This window comes from Oryctolagus cuniculus, chromosome 14, assembly GCF_964237555.1.
Source record: "Oryctolagus cuniculus chromosome 14, mOryCun1.1, whole genome shotgun sequence".
NCBI classification, from domain to species: Eukaryota; Metazoa; Chordata; class Mammalia; order Lagomorpha; family Leporidae; genus Oryctolagus; species Oryctolagus cuniculus.
The window spans coordinates 75,912,693-75,928,401 of NC_091445.1; the positions used below are offsets into that span (position 1 = coordinate 75,912,693).

General features: G+C 48.3%; 2 protein-coding genes and 2 non-coding genes across 10 annotated transcripts in view; 1 reads left to right on the plus strand and 3 right to left on the minus strand.

The window, feature by feature from the left end:
- Positions 1-15,570, minus strand: part of CDC20B (cell division cycle 20B) — a 62,998-nt gene extending 47,428 nt beyond the window's left edge. For 3 of the 6 annotated variants that reach the window (XM_070056708.1, XM_070056709.1, XM_070056710.1), the window contains exon 1: positions 12,086-12,441. In XM_070056708.1, coding sequence (XP_069912809.1) covers positions 12,086-12,310 — 225 coding nt within the window. In that variant the 5' untranslated portion in view covers positions 12,311-12,441. Of the gene's footprint in view, positions 1-12,085; positions 12,614-15,459 lie in introns of those variants that run through there. The other 3 variants (XM_051853466.2, XM_008262208.4, XM_070056711.1) reach the window with 3 other exon arrangements.
- Positions 474-5,400, plus strand: GPX8 (glutathione peroxidase 8 (putative)). Of its 2 annotated transcripts, XM_002714034.5 has the most exons (3): positions 474-956; positions 1,511-1,772; positions 4,773-5,400. In XM_002714034.5, the coding sequence occupies exons 1-3, from the start codon at positions 753-755 to the stop codon at positions 4,934-4,936; spliced, it is 630 nt and encodes a 209-aa protein (XP_002714080.3). In that variant the 5' UTR covers positions 474-752; the 3' UTR covers positions 4,937-5,400. The 2 variants fall into 2 exon arrangements, with proteins under 2 accessions (XP_002714080.3, XP_017200206.3); XM_017344717.3 differs by lacking the exon at positions 1,511-1,772 and having other exon boundaries at positions 627-956.
- On the minus strand, positions 10,959-11,020 carry MIR449A (microRNA mir-449a). The gene has a single exon (NR_162644.1). It is a non-coding gene; the product is annotated as a microRNA mir-449a (primary transcript).
- MIR449B (microRNA mir-449b) lies at positions 11,080-11,141 on the minus strand. Its single transcript, NR_162645.1, has one exon. It is a non-coding gene; the product is annotated as a microRNA mir-449b (primary transcript).
- Positions 15,571-15,709: the final 139 nt, after the last annotated feature.

Consider the following 15,709-nt stretch of genomic DNA (forward strand, 5'->3'; position numbering starts at 1 on the left):
GGCTTCGGATCAGCGCAGCTCTGGCCGTTGCAGCCATCTGGGGAGTGAACCTGGGAATAAGACTCTCTGCCTCTGCCTCTCTAACTCTGCCTTTCAAATAAATAAATCTTTTTAAAAAATAATAAAGTACATTCTTCCTGGCAGTCATGATCAAACATTTGGAAAACAGTGGCCTATAGTTTAAAGATAGAGATGTGTTTTTTAATGCCTTCATTTTTTTAAATCTATTTTACTGTGTTCTCCCTTTATTTCTCTGTCCACCATCGAATCCTTGAACAGGCCCAGCATGCAATAGTGAGTTCCTTCAGGTCATGCACACATCACGTCCACAGATCTACGTTCTGATCTGAACTATTCCTGGCCGTTACCTGCACACAATCCTCCCCGGGGCCAAGCCATAGCACTGTGGAAGCGCGGCAGGCTCCCCGCGGTGCGAGCGCTTCCCGGCGAGCGAGTCACAAGAGCGCCATCTTCTGGCGAAATCTTTGCTTTGTCCGGAGGATGTTAAAGATGTCTTGCTTTTTCTAGCAAAAAATTGCATTTCCAATCACAAATGCATTGACATCTAAAGGGCTCTTTATTTCGCTCGAGAGAGTTTCACTGCACTCCCCTTCTGAGAAGGAGCTTCATCCGCGGAAGGAGCTTTATCCGCGCAAGTCCTTCCCGGCTCTCCGTTAAACGAAGCGCGGTTTCAAGTTTCAGCTCCTCCTTGAATTCCAGCCGGGTGAGCCTTCCCTCCGGAATCATCCAAAATGGAGCCTCTTAGCGCTTACCCAGTGAAATGCTCCGGGCCCAAAGCAAAGGTGTTTGCAGTTTTGCTGTCTATGCTTCTGTGCACGGTAACGCTGTTTCTTCTACAACTAAAATTCCTAAAACCTAAAACCAACAGCTTCTATGCCTTTGAAGTGAAAGATGCAAAAGGAAGAACCGTTTCTCTGGAAAAGTTTAAAGGCAAAGTAAGTTGCATCCTCTCGTTTTTTTATCTCTCTTTTTCTGTGTCTCTGCCCACTTCCTCGGTCAGAATCGTACACAGTCCTAAGTTAGAATTCAGTCTTTAAAGTTATGTTATTAGTGTGACACCTCGAGTTCGATCGTTTTGATAATTCTAATGGATAAGCTTTCTTAACCTACTCTCTTCAAAATGCTTCAACGTTTGTGCTGTTTTTAGAAAAGCTTACAGTTAGTAATGTGAATATGGTGACATTAATAACAGTATTAATATCTAACAACATTACAAAGCACTCTCATTTCTCATATTATTGTCTTTTTACTTAAACTTTGGCGATACCTAATGCTTTTTTAATCCAGTAATATTTCCGAATCTTAGTTCATGAATCTGGGCTATGGTTTTCAAAGAAACTGAGTACATCTAAAACTATGAAATAACATCTATCAGATGTTATATTCCCCTGAAACGGTTTGGGATTTTAAGTACTTGCAAGATTTTTTTTTTTTTTTTTTTTATCTTTTGCTTCACTTTCCGGTTGGATTTTTTTTCTTTTTCCGGGAGGTTACGCTAGTTGTAAACGTGGCCAGTGACTGCCAGCTCACAGACAGAAATTACTTAGCCCTGAAGGAGTTGCACAAAGAGTTTGGACCATACCACTTCAGCGTCCTGGCTTTTCCGTGCAATCAGTTTGGAGACTCGGAGCCCCGGCCCAGCAAGGAAGTAGAATCCTTCGCCAGAAGCACCTACGGAGTAACATTCCCCATCTTCCACAAGATTAAGATTCTAGGACCTGAAGCTGAACCCGCTTTTAGATTCCTTGTTGGTAAATATCTGCCTTCCCTCACCAGTCTAACGCTGTCTGCTGCTTCTCACTTTCAAACACATATACCAGGACCATGACTTTCCGAGTCTGTTTGAAATGTTTTAGTGGGAAGGTTTCATGGAGCCATCAGAGAGCCAGCATTTCATCCTTTGCAACTTTCTAGAAGGTGTGCATCCTGGAAATCAATGTGATAACGTTTTAGGTGGCAGAAGAATTCTACTCCAGGGGAGTTTATTCCTACTGACCATCACCCTAAAGAACGTACTTGAAGTGTGGCCAGGCTATTGTCACGAAGGACTGCAGTTAGTTACCTAGCATTTGAGGAGATAGAACCTCCCCCCCCCCCCGCCCCCATTATGAAAGCTACACGTTTCTCCTGAATACCGCTGAGCATCCCTCTGTGGTTGATTTTATGTCACCTTTCTTTTCTGAGACGTTATTCTCAAGGATGACTATCTCAGTTTAGCAGGTGTTTGTTAAAATTACAGCAGTGTGACTTGATTTGTCCAGAGAACAGTGCAGCAAGACTGTCTGTACAATTAGGCGGACCCCAGAACTCTGTGGACGGACGCCAAGGCCGGTTAGCGTGCTGGCAGTGTGGTGCTGTGATGGTACAGGCTCCCTGCATGCAAACCCCTGCTCAAGTCGCCTTTGCTGTGTGGCTTCCGGAACAAGTCAGCTTCTCTATTTCCTCATTCATAAGATGAGGCTGACAATACTCCCTGCCTCCTAAGAGTGTTTGAGGGTTAAGTGTGCTAACAGAAAAATGAAACCCTGCTTACTGTGTGCCAGCCACTGCTCCACAGGACGGTCAGCCAATAGTGGTCTCTCACCTCACTTTTGCAGACGGCATGTCCAGGCCGATTTTCACTGTGGATACTTTTTTTTTTTTTAACAGGCAGAGTGGACAGTGAGAGAGAGAGACAGAGAATAGAGAAAGGTCTTCCTTTACCCGTTGGTTCACCCTCCAATGGCCGCCACGGCTGGCGCACCGCGCTGATCCGAAGGCAGGAGCCCGGTGCTTCTCCTGGTCTCCCATGGGGTACAGGGCCCAAGCACTTGGGCCATCCTCCACTGCACTCCCAGGCCACAGCAGAGAGCTGGCCTGGAAGAGGGGCAACCGGGACAGAACCCGGCGCCCTGACCAGGACTAGAACCCGGTGTGCCAGCGCCGCTAGGTGGAGGGTTAGCCTAGTGAGCCGCGGCGCCGGCCAATACTTTAACTTTTGATAAAGCAGGACCCCAGTCAGGCAACCAAGCTTCCACTCCAACCAAACCAGATAAGGGTGCTCTACAAGGTTCCATAGAAGTGCGAGATCAGAATCTTCTAGAAACGTGATATTTAACGTCTAGGGAAGGCTGACCTAACACCTAACACCATCAGGGATCACCAGAGTGAGGTCTTCACGCCTTTCTTTTATTTCTGGGGTACATGGAAGGAAGAAAAGCCAGAGCGTATATCCCTGAACTAGTCGTTCCTGGCACAGCAGCCTGACGCTCGGGCACTGGGGCTGGTAACTGCTCCCTTCTGTCACTAAAAGGGTTTCGGAAGTCCCACTCACCCTGTGGAATCAAAAAGGTTAACAGGATTTAAGGTTTCACTGGGCTGAGACGGGGAGGGTAACGGAGCCCAGAGGTGGGGGCACAGGCTCTAGAGTAAAAGGCCCGCCCTTCAGTCCCATCCCTGCCATTCACTGGTCACACGGTCTTGAGTCCAGGCCTCCATCTTTCTCACCTGCAAAATGGGGATAATAGTAATATCTGCCTCACTGAGTTGCTGTAAAGATTAAATGGAAACAGCCATTGAAAGCACTGAGTATTATTCATTTTTTTTCTTAAGCATTGACTGATCGATTTGAAAACCAGAGCTACAAAGAGAGAAGGAGAGACAGAGATCTTCCATCCACTAGTTCACTCCCCAGATGGCTGCAATGGCCAGGGCTGAGCCAGGCCAAAGCCAGGAGCCAGGAACTTCATCCAGGTCTCCCACGGGGGTGCAGGGGCCCAAACTCTTGGGTCATTTTTCCAGTGCTTTCCCCAGGCCACTGGCAGGGAGTAGGAAGTGGAACAGCCGGGCATGAACTGGTGCCAGTATGGGATGCCGGTGTCTCAGGCAGTGGCTCTACCTGCTGCATCACCATGCTGACCCCTGAGACTCATACATACTAGGCACAGGCACAGGGCTAAGTGCTTCATAAATTTTAGTGATAATCATTGTATTTTTTCTCATGTTAGTCAATAATACAAACATAAGTTGTGGATAACAAATGGGAAAAATTTGTACTTCTTACATAAATTTTTATCAAAAGGGTGTCATAATTATCAAAATATGATGATTATTTAGAATTCCTTATCATTTTCAGCTATAGAAAAATGTAAAAATATCCAAAATTTTAATATAAATGTATTTAATATGAAAAGCAATTCATATATTTGCATTGTCAAGTAAGTCCTTTAGGGCATAATTTTATAGTTGAAAATGTTAAGGGGGGCTGGTGTTGTGACATTAAGTCATCGCCTGTGACACCAGCATCCCATATGAGTGCCAAATCCAGTCTCGGCTGCGCTATATTCAATCCAACTCCCTGCTAATATTCCTGGGAAAGCAGCAGAAGACCTAGATGGAGCTCCAGGCTCCTGGCTTCAGCCTGGCTCAGCTCTGGCCATTGTGGCCATTTGGGGAGTGAGCCAGAGGATAGAAGATCTGTCTCTCCCTCTCTATCACTCTGCCTTTCAAATAAATTAAAATTCTTTCAAGAAGCAGAAACTTTTGAGCTAGTGACAAGGTAAAATTTTTGTTTAGATCAACAAATCTAAAAGATTTGGTTTCATTTCATGAATCTAGATCAGTAAACCACCACATATATTGCAATCTGCTTAATCAAACTTTGCGATTTGCTTCTGTTTTCCTTTATTCTGTTTCTGATTTTATGACAATGCTAGAGTCTCATTCCAGAGGTGCCATTTATGCTCATGAAAGTATGTTCTGCATATTTTTAGATTCTTCGAAGAAGGAACCAAGGTGGAATTTTTGGAAGTATCTGGTCAACCCCGACGGTCAAGTTGTGAAGTTCTGGAGACCAGAGGAGCCCATTGATGTCATGAAACCTGACATAGCCGCTCTGATCAGACAAATCATCATAAAGAAGAAAGAGGACCTCTGAAACCCCCACGGAGCCGTTCAAACACAACAGTCAGCACAGACAGACACAGCCGTGTGGGCCTGGTCTCATTCCAAAGGCTTGGCAGTTAAAGTGGCACTAAAGCGTGATGTGTTTATGTTGTCTCACTAGTCAATTAGTAATGAAGGTCTCCAGGATAGAGATGACTTCAAAGGGGAACAGAGAGAGAGAGAGCAGCCAAAGACCAAAATGAAATATATTAAGTCCTCCGTATGTCCAGGCTAGAACATTCAGAATGCAGTCAGCACTGGGCTCCAGAACCCTGTTGCTCAACATGACATCCTCTGGGACTGCACTTGATGGAAATGTCAACAAGCTAGACCACTGGGCGGATGCAGAAGACTGTGGGTGACTGCAGTTGCAGCACTGACTAAATCACATGGCTATGTTGAATATGTTGACATGTTGAAAAAAACGTAAAATATACATATTCAGATTCAAACACATGTATTTTGTCTCATGTACAGGATTTTATGTGGTTTTGTTTTTTCAGTAGTTTCCTAGTGTGTTTTACTCTGACAAATACTCACTTATGAATGACATCATCACAACATTTGAAAAAGCCTTCATCATTTCCAATATTTCTCCGTTATTTTCCAGAAGCAACTCAAATCCTATAAATGCAATACCAAGAGTTGAGTTGAACTTCATTTTTGAGTGAAACTCTCATGTGTAGGCGAAAGGTCATGAGTAGGATTGGGCCTGATTTCTTCTAGGTTGATTTTGGCTGCGAACACAGACTAAATCATTTGGAAAGAATTCAACGCTGCATCTTTCTGATAGCTGACTTAGGAAAAATTAGCTCCAAATACTCAAGGCACTAACATAAAATAGGGAGTGACCACAGTCACACGAGTCCCAAAAAGCAGGTCAGCGATCAGTGAGCCTTTTGGTAAGAGTCACAACAGACTTTTTCTCCCAAAATCATGAACTTCAGATTGTGTCTTATAATTATTAACAAATCAGCCTGCCAAGCCAGTAAAGGTTAATTATTGCTCCACAAATCACATATTCATTGAGTAAAAAAAAATAGGAAGATGTGTGTATGTATGAGCGTGTGTAAAAATATAGTCATGTGAAATGTGGCGAAGAAGACCCAATTTAAGTAGTCTGTGACTTGACTTCCAAATTCTGACCCAACAGATGGAAGTGAAGATGTTTTTATGGTGAATTCAGTAATGCCACCACAGTCTATAGTTCTTCATAAATACCTGGACTAAAGTTTGGGAAGAAACCAAGATACTTCCTGGCACACCTTCTCCTTCAAAGTACACATCCAACCACGCAGCCCCGGATGCACTTGGTGGAGGTGAAGGCGGAGGCGTAACTTCCACAGAGGTCAAGAGGATGAACAGGGATGGCCTCCAGGGCGCCAGGTTAGTGCCACAGAAACCTGCTCTGCTCTCACCAGCTGGGGGACGTGGAGCAAATCATTTAACTACTTTGACTTCGGTTTTCTCACCTGCAAAGGGGGGTAGGCTCTTTAAATGCAACAATAGGTCTCTTCCAACTTTGAACGTCAAGGTACAGGAGTGGGCATGTAGCCTAGCCATCAGGATGCCTGCGTACCACGTTGGAGTGCCTGGGCTCAACATCTGCCTCTGCTCCAATTCCAGCCTCTTGCTAGTGCAGACCTGGGAAGGCAGCACAGGATGGCCCCACCCGAAGGACCTGAGGCCATGGCGGTATGTGGAGAGTGAACCAGTGAGTGGGAGCACTCTTTCTGCCTCAAAAATATTTTTTAAAACTTTTAAGTACTATATGTAAGTGAATACTTACTGAGATTGTTTGAAGGTACCAGAGAAGACATCAAAATTACTCTGGGTTATTGGCAAAGAAACAGAAGCCACCTAACAAGTCTACCCTTTGCAATTTTGTCCCAAAAGTCTATAAGCAATTCGAATTCTGAACCTCTCAGCAAATTGTTCAGGGCAATCCTCTTCCCCCATCCCCCCCCCCCCCACACACACACACACAGTGTTGCTTCCAGAACACTCTTGACACCTCCTCCCACACCCACTGAGGACTTTGGTGAGCCCAAGGCAGTGCCTTTGCGAGGGTGTGTGTGTGTGTGTATGTGTGTGTGTATCCACATCCTTCGTGGGCAGCAGCCCAGGCAATGTTGACCCCACTGCCGCCCAAACGGTGGCACAGCTGCCCTGGGCACCTCCGGGACTGCCCAGTGACCACCATCCAGATATCTGGCTGTCTGAAGCCATCACTGCTCTCCAAAGCCACAGAAAGGTTTCTTTGCCTATAAATCGCCAACCCTGGTTGCCTCATGGCTCCAGGGCCTCCTGTGGACATCGCCCCCCACGACACACACACTCAGAGAAAACTGCCTCTTGCTGGACTTTGAGCAACCTCTGCTGAACCCTGACCCGGCATCAAAAAGTCTGGGACACGAGACGCCCGAACCAAGGGGCGCAACACAAAACTGCCAGGCATCACCTGGAAGGGTATTCTGCTGTTGTCTTCGCGATGCGGTGGCGGGTGGGGGGCGGGGAGCAAATGCATTTCAAACCCAGTTAAGATGACTTACTGTTTGGAGAGATCTGTCACAGGAAGTCCTGACCATCACCCAGGGCACGTGGACAAGGGATAAGCACAAACGCGCCTGAGACAGAACCTGAACCTGGTGCTTCACTTGCGAAGGTGCTCAACAAGTGCGCTGAATCTGCAGTGCGTAGTTATGTGCATGTATCTCAGTCCCGATGGTCCTAGCATATAGACTGGCGATGGTGGAGCCGTCTCGGGAGGGGCATCCTCACCCAGCATGTGCCGCTTCCAGGGTGTAAAATGTTCCCGCGTGGCCAATTTCCATCTACCAGCGGGTTTGTAATTAGCTTGCAGCTTCCGAAAATTTAACAGTTGGTTTTCACACACCAATACTAGCTACAGCACACCACAAATCTGAAAAATTACACTTCCTTAGGATATCATGAGGAGGTATCTCCCAGAACAATTCAGAACAAAATTGTGTGTGTGTGTGTGTGCGTGTGTATTCTTTATTATATACTAGTGTTATTAAAGTATGGAAGGATATGTAAAAATGCGGAAGTACTTGCAGTTTCTGAGTTATAAAAAGCTGCTAACAATATGCTAATGGCACTAAAATCTAATGACCTAACTGAACCGCCCCCAGATAATCTCAAGCAGGAAGATACTCCAGTAAAAATTTAAAAATACAGGGGTCAGCATCATGGCTCAGCTAGTTAAGTCACCGCCTGTTCAAGTCCCAGCTGCTCCACTTCAGATCTAGCTCCCTACTAACAGCCTGGAAAAGCAGTGGAAGCTAGCCCAAGTCCTTGGGCCCCTGCCATCCATGCAGGAGACCCAGAGGGAGTTCCTGGCTCCTGGCTTCACTCTGGTTCACTCCTGGCTGTTGCAGCCATCTGGGGAGTGAACCAACAGAAGAAAGTTCTCTTTCTCCCTCTCTCTCTGTCACTCTGCCTTTCAAAACAATAAAAACTCTTCTTTCAAAAGTATAATCAAATCCCAAAGAGAGAAACAAAAATTCCTATTTCTCTACATTCTTAACAAATACTGTTTTGAAAAGCCTTGTTTTCAGGGGCCAGCACTGTGGGTAAAGCCACTGACTACAGTGCCAGCATCCCATATGGGCACTGTTTCGAGTCCCGGCTGGTGTACTTCTAATCCAGCTCCCTGCTAATGTACTAGGGAAGGCAGCAGAAGATGGCCCAAGTCCTTGCGTGCCTGCACCCACATGGGAGACCAGGAAGAAGCTCCTGGCTCCTGGCTTCGAATCAGCTCAGCTCCAGCCCATTTGCAGCCAAGTGGGGAGTGAACCAGTGAATGGAAGATCTCTTTCTCTCTCTCTCTCTGTAACTCTGCCTTTCAAATAAATAAATCTTTAATATAAAAAAAAGGCTGGTTTTCACGAGCTGAAGTGTTGAGTGGTCCCTATATACAATGTCACATCCGTTCATGGTGATCCTTCAAGAAAAACGGTTATGAGTGGGTGCAGCTGATAAAGCGGGGACTCCCGATTTCCTCTTTCCCATTGCACAGCAAAATTCTAGATGCCGTAGTGCCTAGAAACTCACCCATCACACTCCTCCCACTTCTCCCTTCCCCTTCTCCAGCCTAATTGCTAAGGCCACCTTGCAGAGTGGGGCAGCCTCCTGTGGGGGGGTCCAGGACAAGGAGTTGCGAAGCCAGCAGGGGGCAGTCAGCGAGCAGCGGGGCCAGCGCAGTGGCTGCCCCAGGAGGAAGCACCTGGGAGGAAGCTCTGCCACCCAGAGCCCCCTTTCTTATCCCTCCGCTTGTCCCTTGACCTCCCCATGGGTGCCCCTGTCTTTCCCTCCCACTCCGATGGAAATGTTTTCTTTCGGGTTTTTTATCTCCTTTTTCCTTTGTACCCACTGATCTCTATTTTTATTTCATTCCATTCTTTCCCTCCTTTCTCCTCATTTCAGTAATATGGAACTAAAGAACAGCTTTCCATATCCATTGTTTGTTGAGGATAAACGTTGCATTTAAGGCCTTGCTCTTTTTTTAAAAAATGAAACACAGGGGGCTGGTGCTGTGGTGCAGCAGGTTAACGCCCTAGCCTGAAGCGCCAGCATCCCATATGGGTGCCGGTTCTAGTCCCAGCTGCTCCACTTCCAATCCAACTCTCTGCTCTGGCCTGGGAAAACAGTAGAAGATGGCCCAAGTCCTTGGGCCACTGCACCCGTGTGGGAGACCCGGAACAAGCTCCTAGCTCCTGGCTTCAGACTGGCGCAGCTCCGGCTGTTGCAGCCAATTGAGTGAACTAGTGGATGGAAGATCTCTCCCCCACCCCTTTGTCTGCCTCTCCTCTCTCTGTGTAACTCTGACTTTCAAATAAATAAATAAATCTTTAAAAAAAAAAAAAATGAACCACAAAGGTCAAGCCTTCCAAACTTGGTAGCTTTTTATTTTGATCAACAGGCCAGTGACTCTCTATAGAAAATAATATGTTTTTCACCTTAAAATAATAAACAGGATGAAAACAGTATTTACCTGGAAGGGAACTTAAACACAAAGATTTTGAAAATGGAGTAATCCTTTTGAACAGAGAGGTCGAGATTTGAAAGAAAGAAAGCGCCTAAGAATGAGTTTATAGGTATCTGTTCAGACAAATATTCATGTTTAAATAAGGTCAGCATGAAAGTTCTCTCACCGGTAACGTGTAATCCAGTACAGCTGAGATTGTGACCATTGCTAACATCTCTTTAGGAGCGGAACCAGCGGTCAGTTCCACTACATGCTGCAAATGTCCACTTGAGGGCGCCAAATGTCCACAACCCACGGCACATCTGACCCTGCGCACGGGTCACAGCGGCCTCTGCGTAGGCTAAGAAATAGTTAAAACCCTAGCGCATACCACGCGTCCTTTTCACTTCACAAACTAGAGCTCATGCTGTCTTCCAAATATTTTATATGAGCGTGTAATTCTACAGAAAATGAAGAACTGAGGCAGACCTAAATAATTCAACCATCCCCAAAAAAGTTCCCCAGTTTTCTTGAAATTTCAACTGAAAATGTTTTAGTCGACTGACTCATCTAGAAAATCACCCCAATTCCCCCTTCATCTAGCACACACACGTGGTTATAGATACCCACTTTAATGCTATATTAGAAACTGGTGTCCCAGAAAAAAATACCAAAGACTTGGTTGAAAATGTGCACAAAGAAATAAGGGTTTCTATCTCAAATTGTCATTATTCTACATCTTACACTTAAAAATATAGTTCCACAAATATTTTAATACTGGTAGCCTACCCAAGACTCCAAAAATAGTATTTGAAATTTTTAAGTAATTAATTATATTATTTTCTTCACCATTATAAAGCTGCCGATTCTATTCTAATTGAGTAACTGAATAGCAATACTAACTGCTACGGCAAATAGCACCCTGCTTCACAGCAAAGAGCACACACACACACACACACACACATACATATACACAGAAATTGCAAATCAAATCACCATCTGACGTCCATTGTAAATGCAATAAGATAGCAGTTGTATGTTAGCTGATATCACACACATATTCAACCAGCTAACAATACACTGCCACCTCATCACACACCGGTAACAAGGGCACTTCATGAGCAAGAGCAATTTAGCCAGAGGCAAGTGGCAGCGTACCTGTGGCTGCTGACTTGACCCAAAGCAGCCAACTAACATTACACTGCCTACCTGCTTCAGGTCATTGCCCCGCTGCACCGCCAGGAAGACACTGAGGCTGCATTTGTACTATGAAACGCAGTGGCAGGACTTTAGTGTTAACAGAGATGTTAAAGAAAAGTCTGGCGTGAGGGGAAAAAAAAGACTGCATCAAAGTTAGGAGGGGAAATTAAAATAGTTAGGGAAGTCAAGGAGTTCCATGTCAGTTTCCCCCACATAAGTGACACTGACCGTCGCATTCTGAAAGTGCACTTAGGTGCTCAACTCAGAGGGTCACCATCTGAATAGAGAAAATTTCATGGCATATCTAGAAAAACCGAGAAAAGCTGGAGACGAGTTTGAAACTAGAATCTATGAATTAAGGTTAAAGGAAGGTGAACCATTTACCACGGAGAGAAGCATGGTAAATGGCAATCATAGGAGACTTAAGGATATGAAGCCTGTTTATCTGGAGAAAAAAAAAATCACTTAAATTGTTTTATGATTTGCACTGATTACAAAAGAAACCAAGCACCTTGGGGTTTGGTCTTTCAAGGAGACTCCGATTGCTAGCCAGACCCGTGGGTTAGGCCACTTCTGCGGACTGTCCACCAGGTGGCACCCTCTCCGTTCTCCGGGAGGCCGGCTTCCGGACGCCACAGAGGGGAGTGCAGCCAGCGGCTGTGACCCGCATCCCGACAGCCAGCTAGCGACTGCCGACCTGACACATCCACGCCTCGGCCTCCGCGTGAGCGCCGGGCACGGACGCAGCGCCGGGCACCTTCAGCGTCCTCACTTTGTTTTTTTCTTTAAGTGATTAGATCCTGTACTCAGCCACAGAGGTTGGTTTTTTCTTAATTCTCGTATTCCTCAGACCGCCCCCCCCTACCCCATCCCGTACCTTCCTAATGCAGGAACGACTTTGCTCAAGACCGGATTCAAGGCAGAGAGCAAGAGCAGGCGCGGGACACTCACCTTGGGGGAACCTTGGCTTCTCTTCTCCATGTCCTGGGCGAGCACCCGCATGACATTCGCCTTTGAAAACACAGAGCACAGACTGAGAGAGAAACACCGAGGCACGCAACCTGAGCCGAGGCATCTGGGTCGCCCCTGGCGTGGCACCTCCGTTACGTAACTACAGCCCGAGCTCAGACTCAAGGTCAGGGTGCAGAGCTCTGCCCCACCTTCCAAACTGCTCATCCAAGGGCCCTCGGGCGAGAAAGCCCCCGCGCAGAATCGGCCGCGCTCACCCACAGCCGCCGCTCCTCGGCGAGGACCCTGGGCCTGGCGCTGCGCTCCAGGCTCCACTCCATCCGGGGCCAGGCCGGGTCTGGACGCCTCGTCGTCGAACCCCTCGAACCCGGTCCCCCCGGGGTCCCCGCTGTGTCAGCAGCTGCCCACGGCGCCCGGAGAGCGGTCCCGGGGGAGCCATTTAAAAAGCCGGCGGCGCGGCGGCGGGAGCGGGAATCCCCCTCCCCGGCCTCCCGTTGGCCGGCGCGGCCGTGACGTCAGGGCCCGGGAGGGCTTCCCCCGGCGCGGGGCCGCCCCGCACGTGGCCGCCGCCGGCGCCGCGCCCGCGAGCGCCAAGCTTTGCCGCGCGCCCTGGCGCGCCCGAGCCCGGCCCGGCGCCGAGCGCCGTTAGGGCGGCGGGAGGCCGGGGCTTGGCGGGCGGAGACGCGGGTTCCGCGAGTTCACGCTCTTGGCTTTTTTCGGGAACCGAACAGGTTCCCTGCCTCCTCCCCTCCCATTGGTGTCTCTCCAGCCCGGTCCAGCCGCGGTGCCGGCGATGGCCGCCGGGTGTGCAGTCTGCCCGGGCGGGGGTTCCCCGCGGATTCGGCCGGGACGCGGTCGGGGGGACTCGCGCGGAGCGCAGCGATGGCACAGATGGGCCGCGCCGCGTGCTCGCCCGCCCGAGGGGCCAGGAGAGGCGGCCGCGCCAGATGGCCGAGGGTGAACCGTCTGGAAACCTCTGGCTGTGGGGCAGCCCCCTCGCCGCCGCCTCCTCCCCATTTGACACTGGGCTGCGTTTTGCTCTGATGAGTTATGTGGCTCTGCGCATTCTGCTGGGCAAAGAGTTAACAGATAACAGATGCTCAAAACAGTGATTTAAAAAAATAAAGAAGTTAGAACACCCCTGCTTGCCTTCATACTGAGACCATCAAGACTAAGAGCCAGTCGTGGGCCAGTACAGTGTACAGTGGCAAAGGTTCAAGGCAATACTGCATAGGGTAACTTAATCTTCAAACACTATTTATCAAAAATGGTAGATAGTCAAATAACTCTCAGATTAAAAGATCTGTTTCACCCACAAGAATTCTACCTACTTTACAGTGCAAAGGGGTACTCATTCCAACTTCCAGTAAATCTGTTCAGCAAACACTGAGGTTAAACAAAGTGAACTATTACTGGATGAGACTTGGATGCATTGTTAATTTAAACGAACAGCTTTGCAAATACCAACTAAAAAGTTTCAATGCAACAGAAATACGATGACTTATCTCTGTTCTGTCTTTAAATGTGTTTTACATTTACCGATCTTGTACACACACAGAATGAAAACAATTCAATTAATGAACTTTTAAATTCATGTGAATTGAGATGTCTGAAAGTACTAGGAATACTATTGTTCATGTACACTGCAGTTATCCTTAAGAAATACGTTTATAAGCTCCATTTTAGCCACAAGTTCCACAGTATGTCTACAAACAACTTCCAGGTAGAAAGGTGTAAGACAGGTATCTTCCTTTACAAAGTCACTGAGGGAGCTGGCATTCGGCACAGCAGGTTAAGATGCAACCTGGGATGCCAGCACCCCATATCAAAGTGCCTGCGTTCAAGTCCACTACCCCTTCCTCTTCTGACCCAGCTCTGCTAATACACAGGGTGTGGGTGATCCCGTGGAAGCAGCAAACGATGGCCAAGCGTGTGAGTGGCCGCTGACCATATACAGGACACCTGGATTGAGCTGCAAGCTCCTGGCTTTGGCCTGGTCCAGTTCCAGCTATTGCCCTCTTTTGGGGAGTGAACCAACAGAGGAAAGCGAGTGTGTGTGTGTGTGTGTTCTTCTCTCTCTCTCTCTCCCTCCTTCTATCCCTCCCTCTCTTCCTCCCCTTTTCAATTAAGAAATGAAAATTTTTAAATATTCAGATTAAAATTTAACATCAGAATGACAGAAATGGGGAAAGCACTATTTAACAAATACCACGGTAACCACTGCTACAGGCAGGAATCTTACATGCTAAAGTTAGTGTGCATGCGATGAAGATATCTGCCCTCTGATTAAGCACAAAGAGAGAAATCACAGCTTTTCATTGGACGCGCTTGGCAACCACCACCCTAACCAAGTAAGCGAAATGACCGTCACCATCCACACGACAAACCTGTGTGCCCCCTGATACCACGCCCCAAGAAGGGCACAACCACGCTTCTGCCGTGTTCTTGCCAAAAACGCATAACCTGAACCTACTAAGGATAAAACACTAGACAAACCCAAACGGAAGGACATTCTACAAAATCTTTGGCCAATGAAGCGTCACAGCCCTGAACAAGACTGAGAGACCGCCACAGACTAAAAGAAACCAAGTAGACATGCCAGCTGCATGTGTGTGAGGCTCTGGGTTGAATCCTGGACCAGAAAAGGCCCCGGGGGACATTGGGTAACTGCAGAAATGGGAACAACGCCTGTAGCTTATAGGGTAGTATTAGTGCTAATGTCCACATCACAATCAACTGCACTGCCCTTTTATAAAGGCGTTAACCTTTGGGAAAGGTGGGTGAAGGGTGTGAGTATATCCTTCTAACTATTTTCTAAGTCTGATAAGTATTTCAAAATGAAACCTTTTCAACATCACGTGGTCTTATAAAAACACTAGGATACAACGGTTTAGGTGGGAAGGTAAAATAGCAGGTAAACATTTTAGCCTGAGGGCCTGGGGCTGACCCGCAGTTTTCAGAACGCGTCTTCCAAGAAGGGGTTTTGCAGGGAGCCTGTGACCCCTGAGAGAGGCCGTGAGGACGACTCCCGGGGCCACTTCGGTCCCCAGGATTTCTAGAGAGGAGGCCTCGGGGAGGGAGGGCTGGCTCGCCCACTCCCCAGATTCCTCCCAGGTTCCGAGCGGGGCCCCCTCGCTGCAGGCTGAGGCTAGGCAAGCTGCCCAGATCCGATCTCTCTGCGTCCAACTACACAATGGCACTTCGGTTCTAAACAACAACGTTAACTCTCTCAGAAGGACGCGGTGTACTTCGCCTGCGCCCCTCCGGCTGCCCCGGGAGCTGGGCCAGGCCTCGGTCAACGCACGTGTAACGCCCGCAGCGTTTGGCCCGGGGCCTCTTCCCGGATCTCGCCGCACCTGCAGCTGGGTGCGCCTAAGCCTATCCGACTTCGCTGGACGCATTCGCTTTTCTAGAAAGGCGCACGGGACATCGCCCCCTCCCCAACGCCAACGGCCGGTTCTCGCGCCCCGCGGGCCCGCGCCAGCTCCCGCCCGGCCTCGCCGCCCCGCCGCCACTCCCGCGCCCACGCCCGCCCCGGCTCGCGCCCCCAGCTCCCGCGCCCACGCCCGCCCCGGCTCGCGCCCCCAGCTCCCGCGCCCACGCCCG

Coding starts and splice junctions, on each gene's coding strand:
- GPX8 (XM_002714034.5), top strand. CDS start 753: ATGGAGCCTCTTAGCGCTTACCCAGTGAAATGCTCCGGGCCCAAAGCA. Junction 957..1,510: donor TGGAAAAGTTTAAAGGCAAA/GTAAGTTGCATC, acceptor TTTTTCCGGGAG/GTTACGCTAGTTGTAAACGT. Junction 1,773..4,772: donor CGCTTTTAGATTCCTTGTTG/GTAAATATCTGC, acceptor GCATATTTTTAG/ATTCTTCGAAGAAGGAACCA.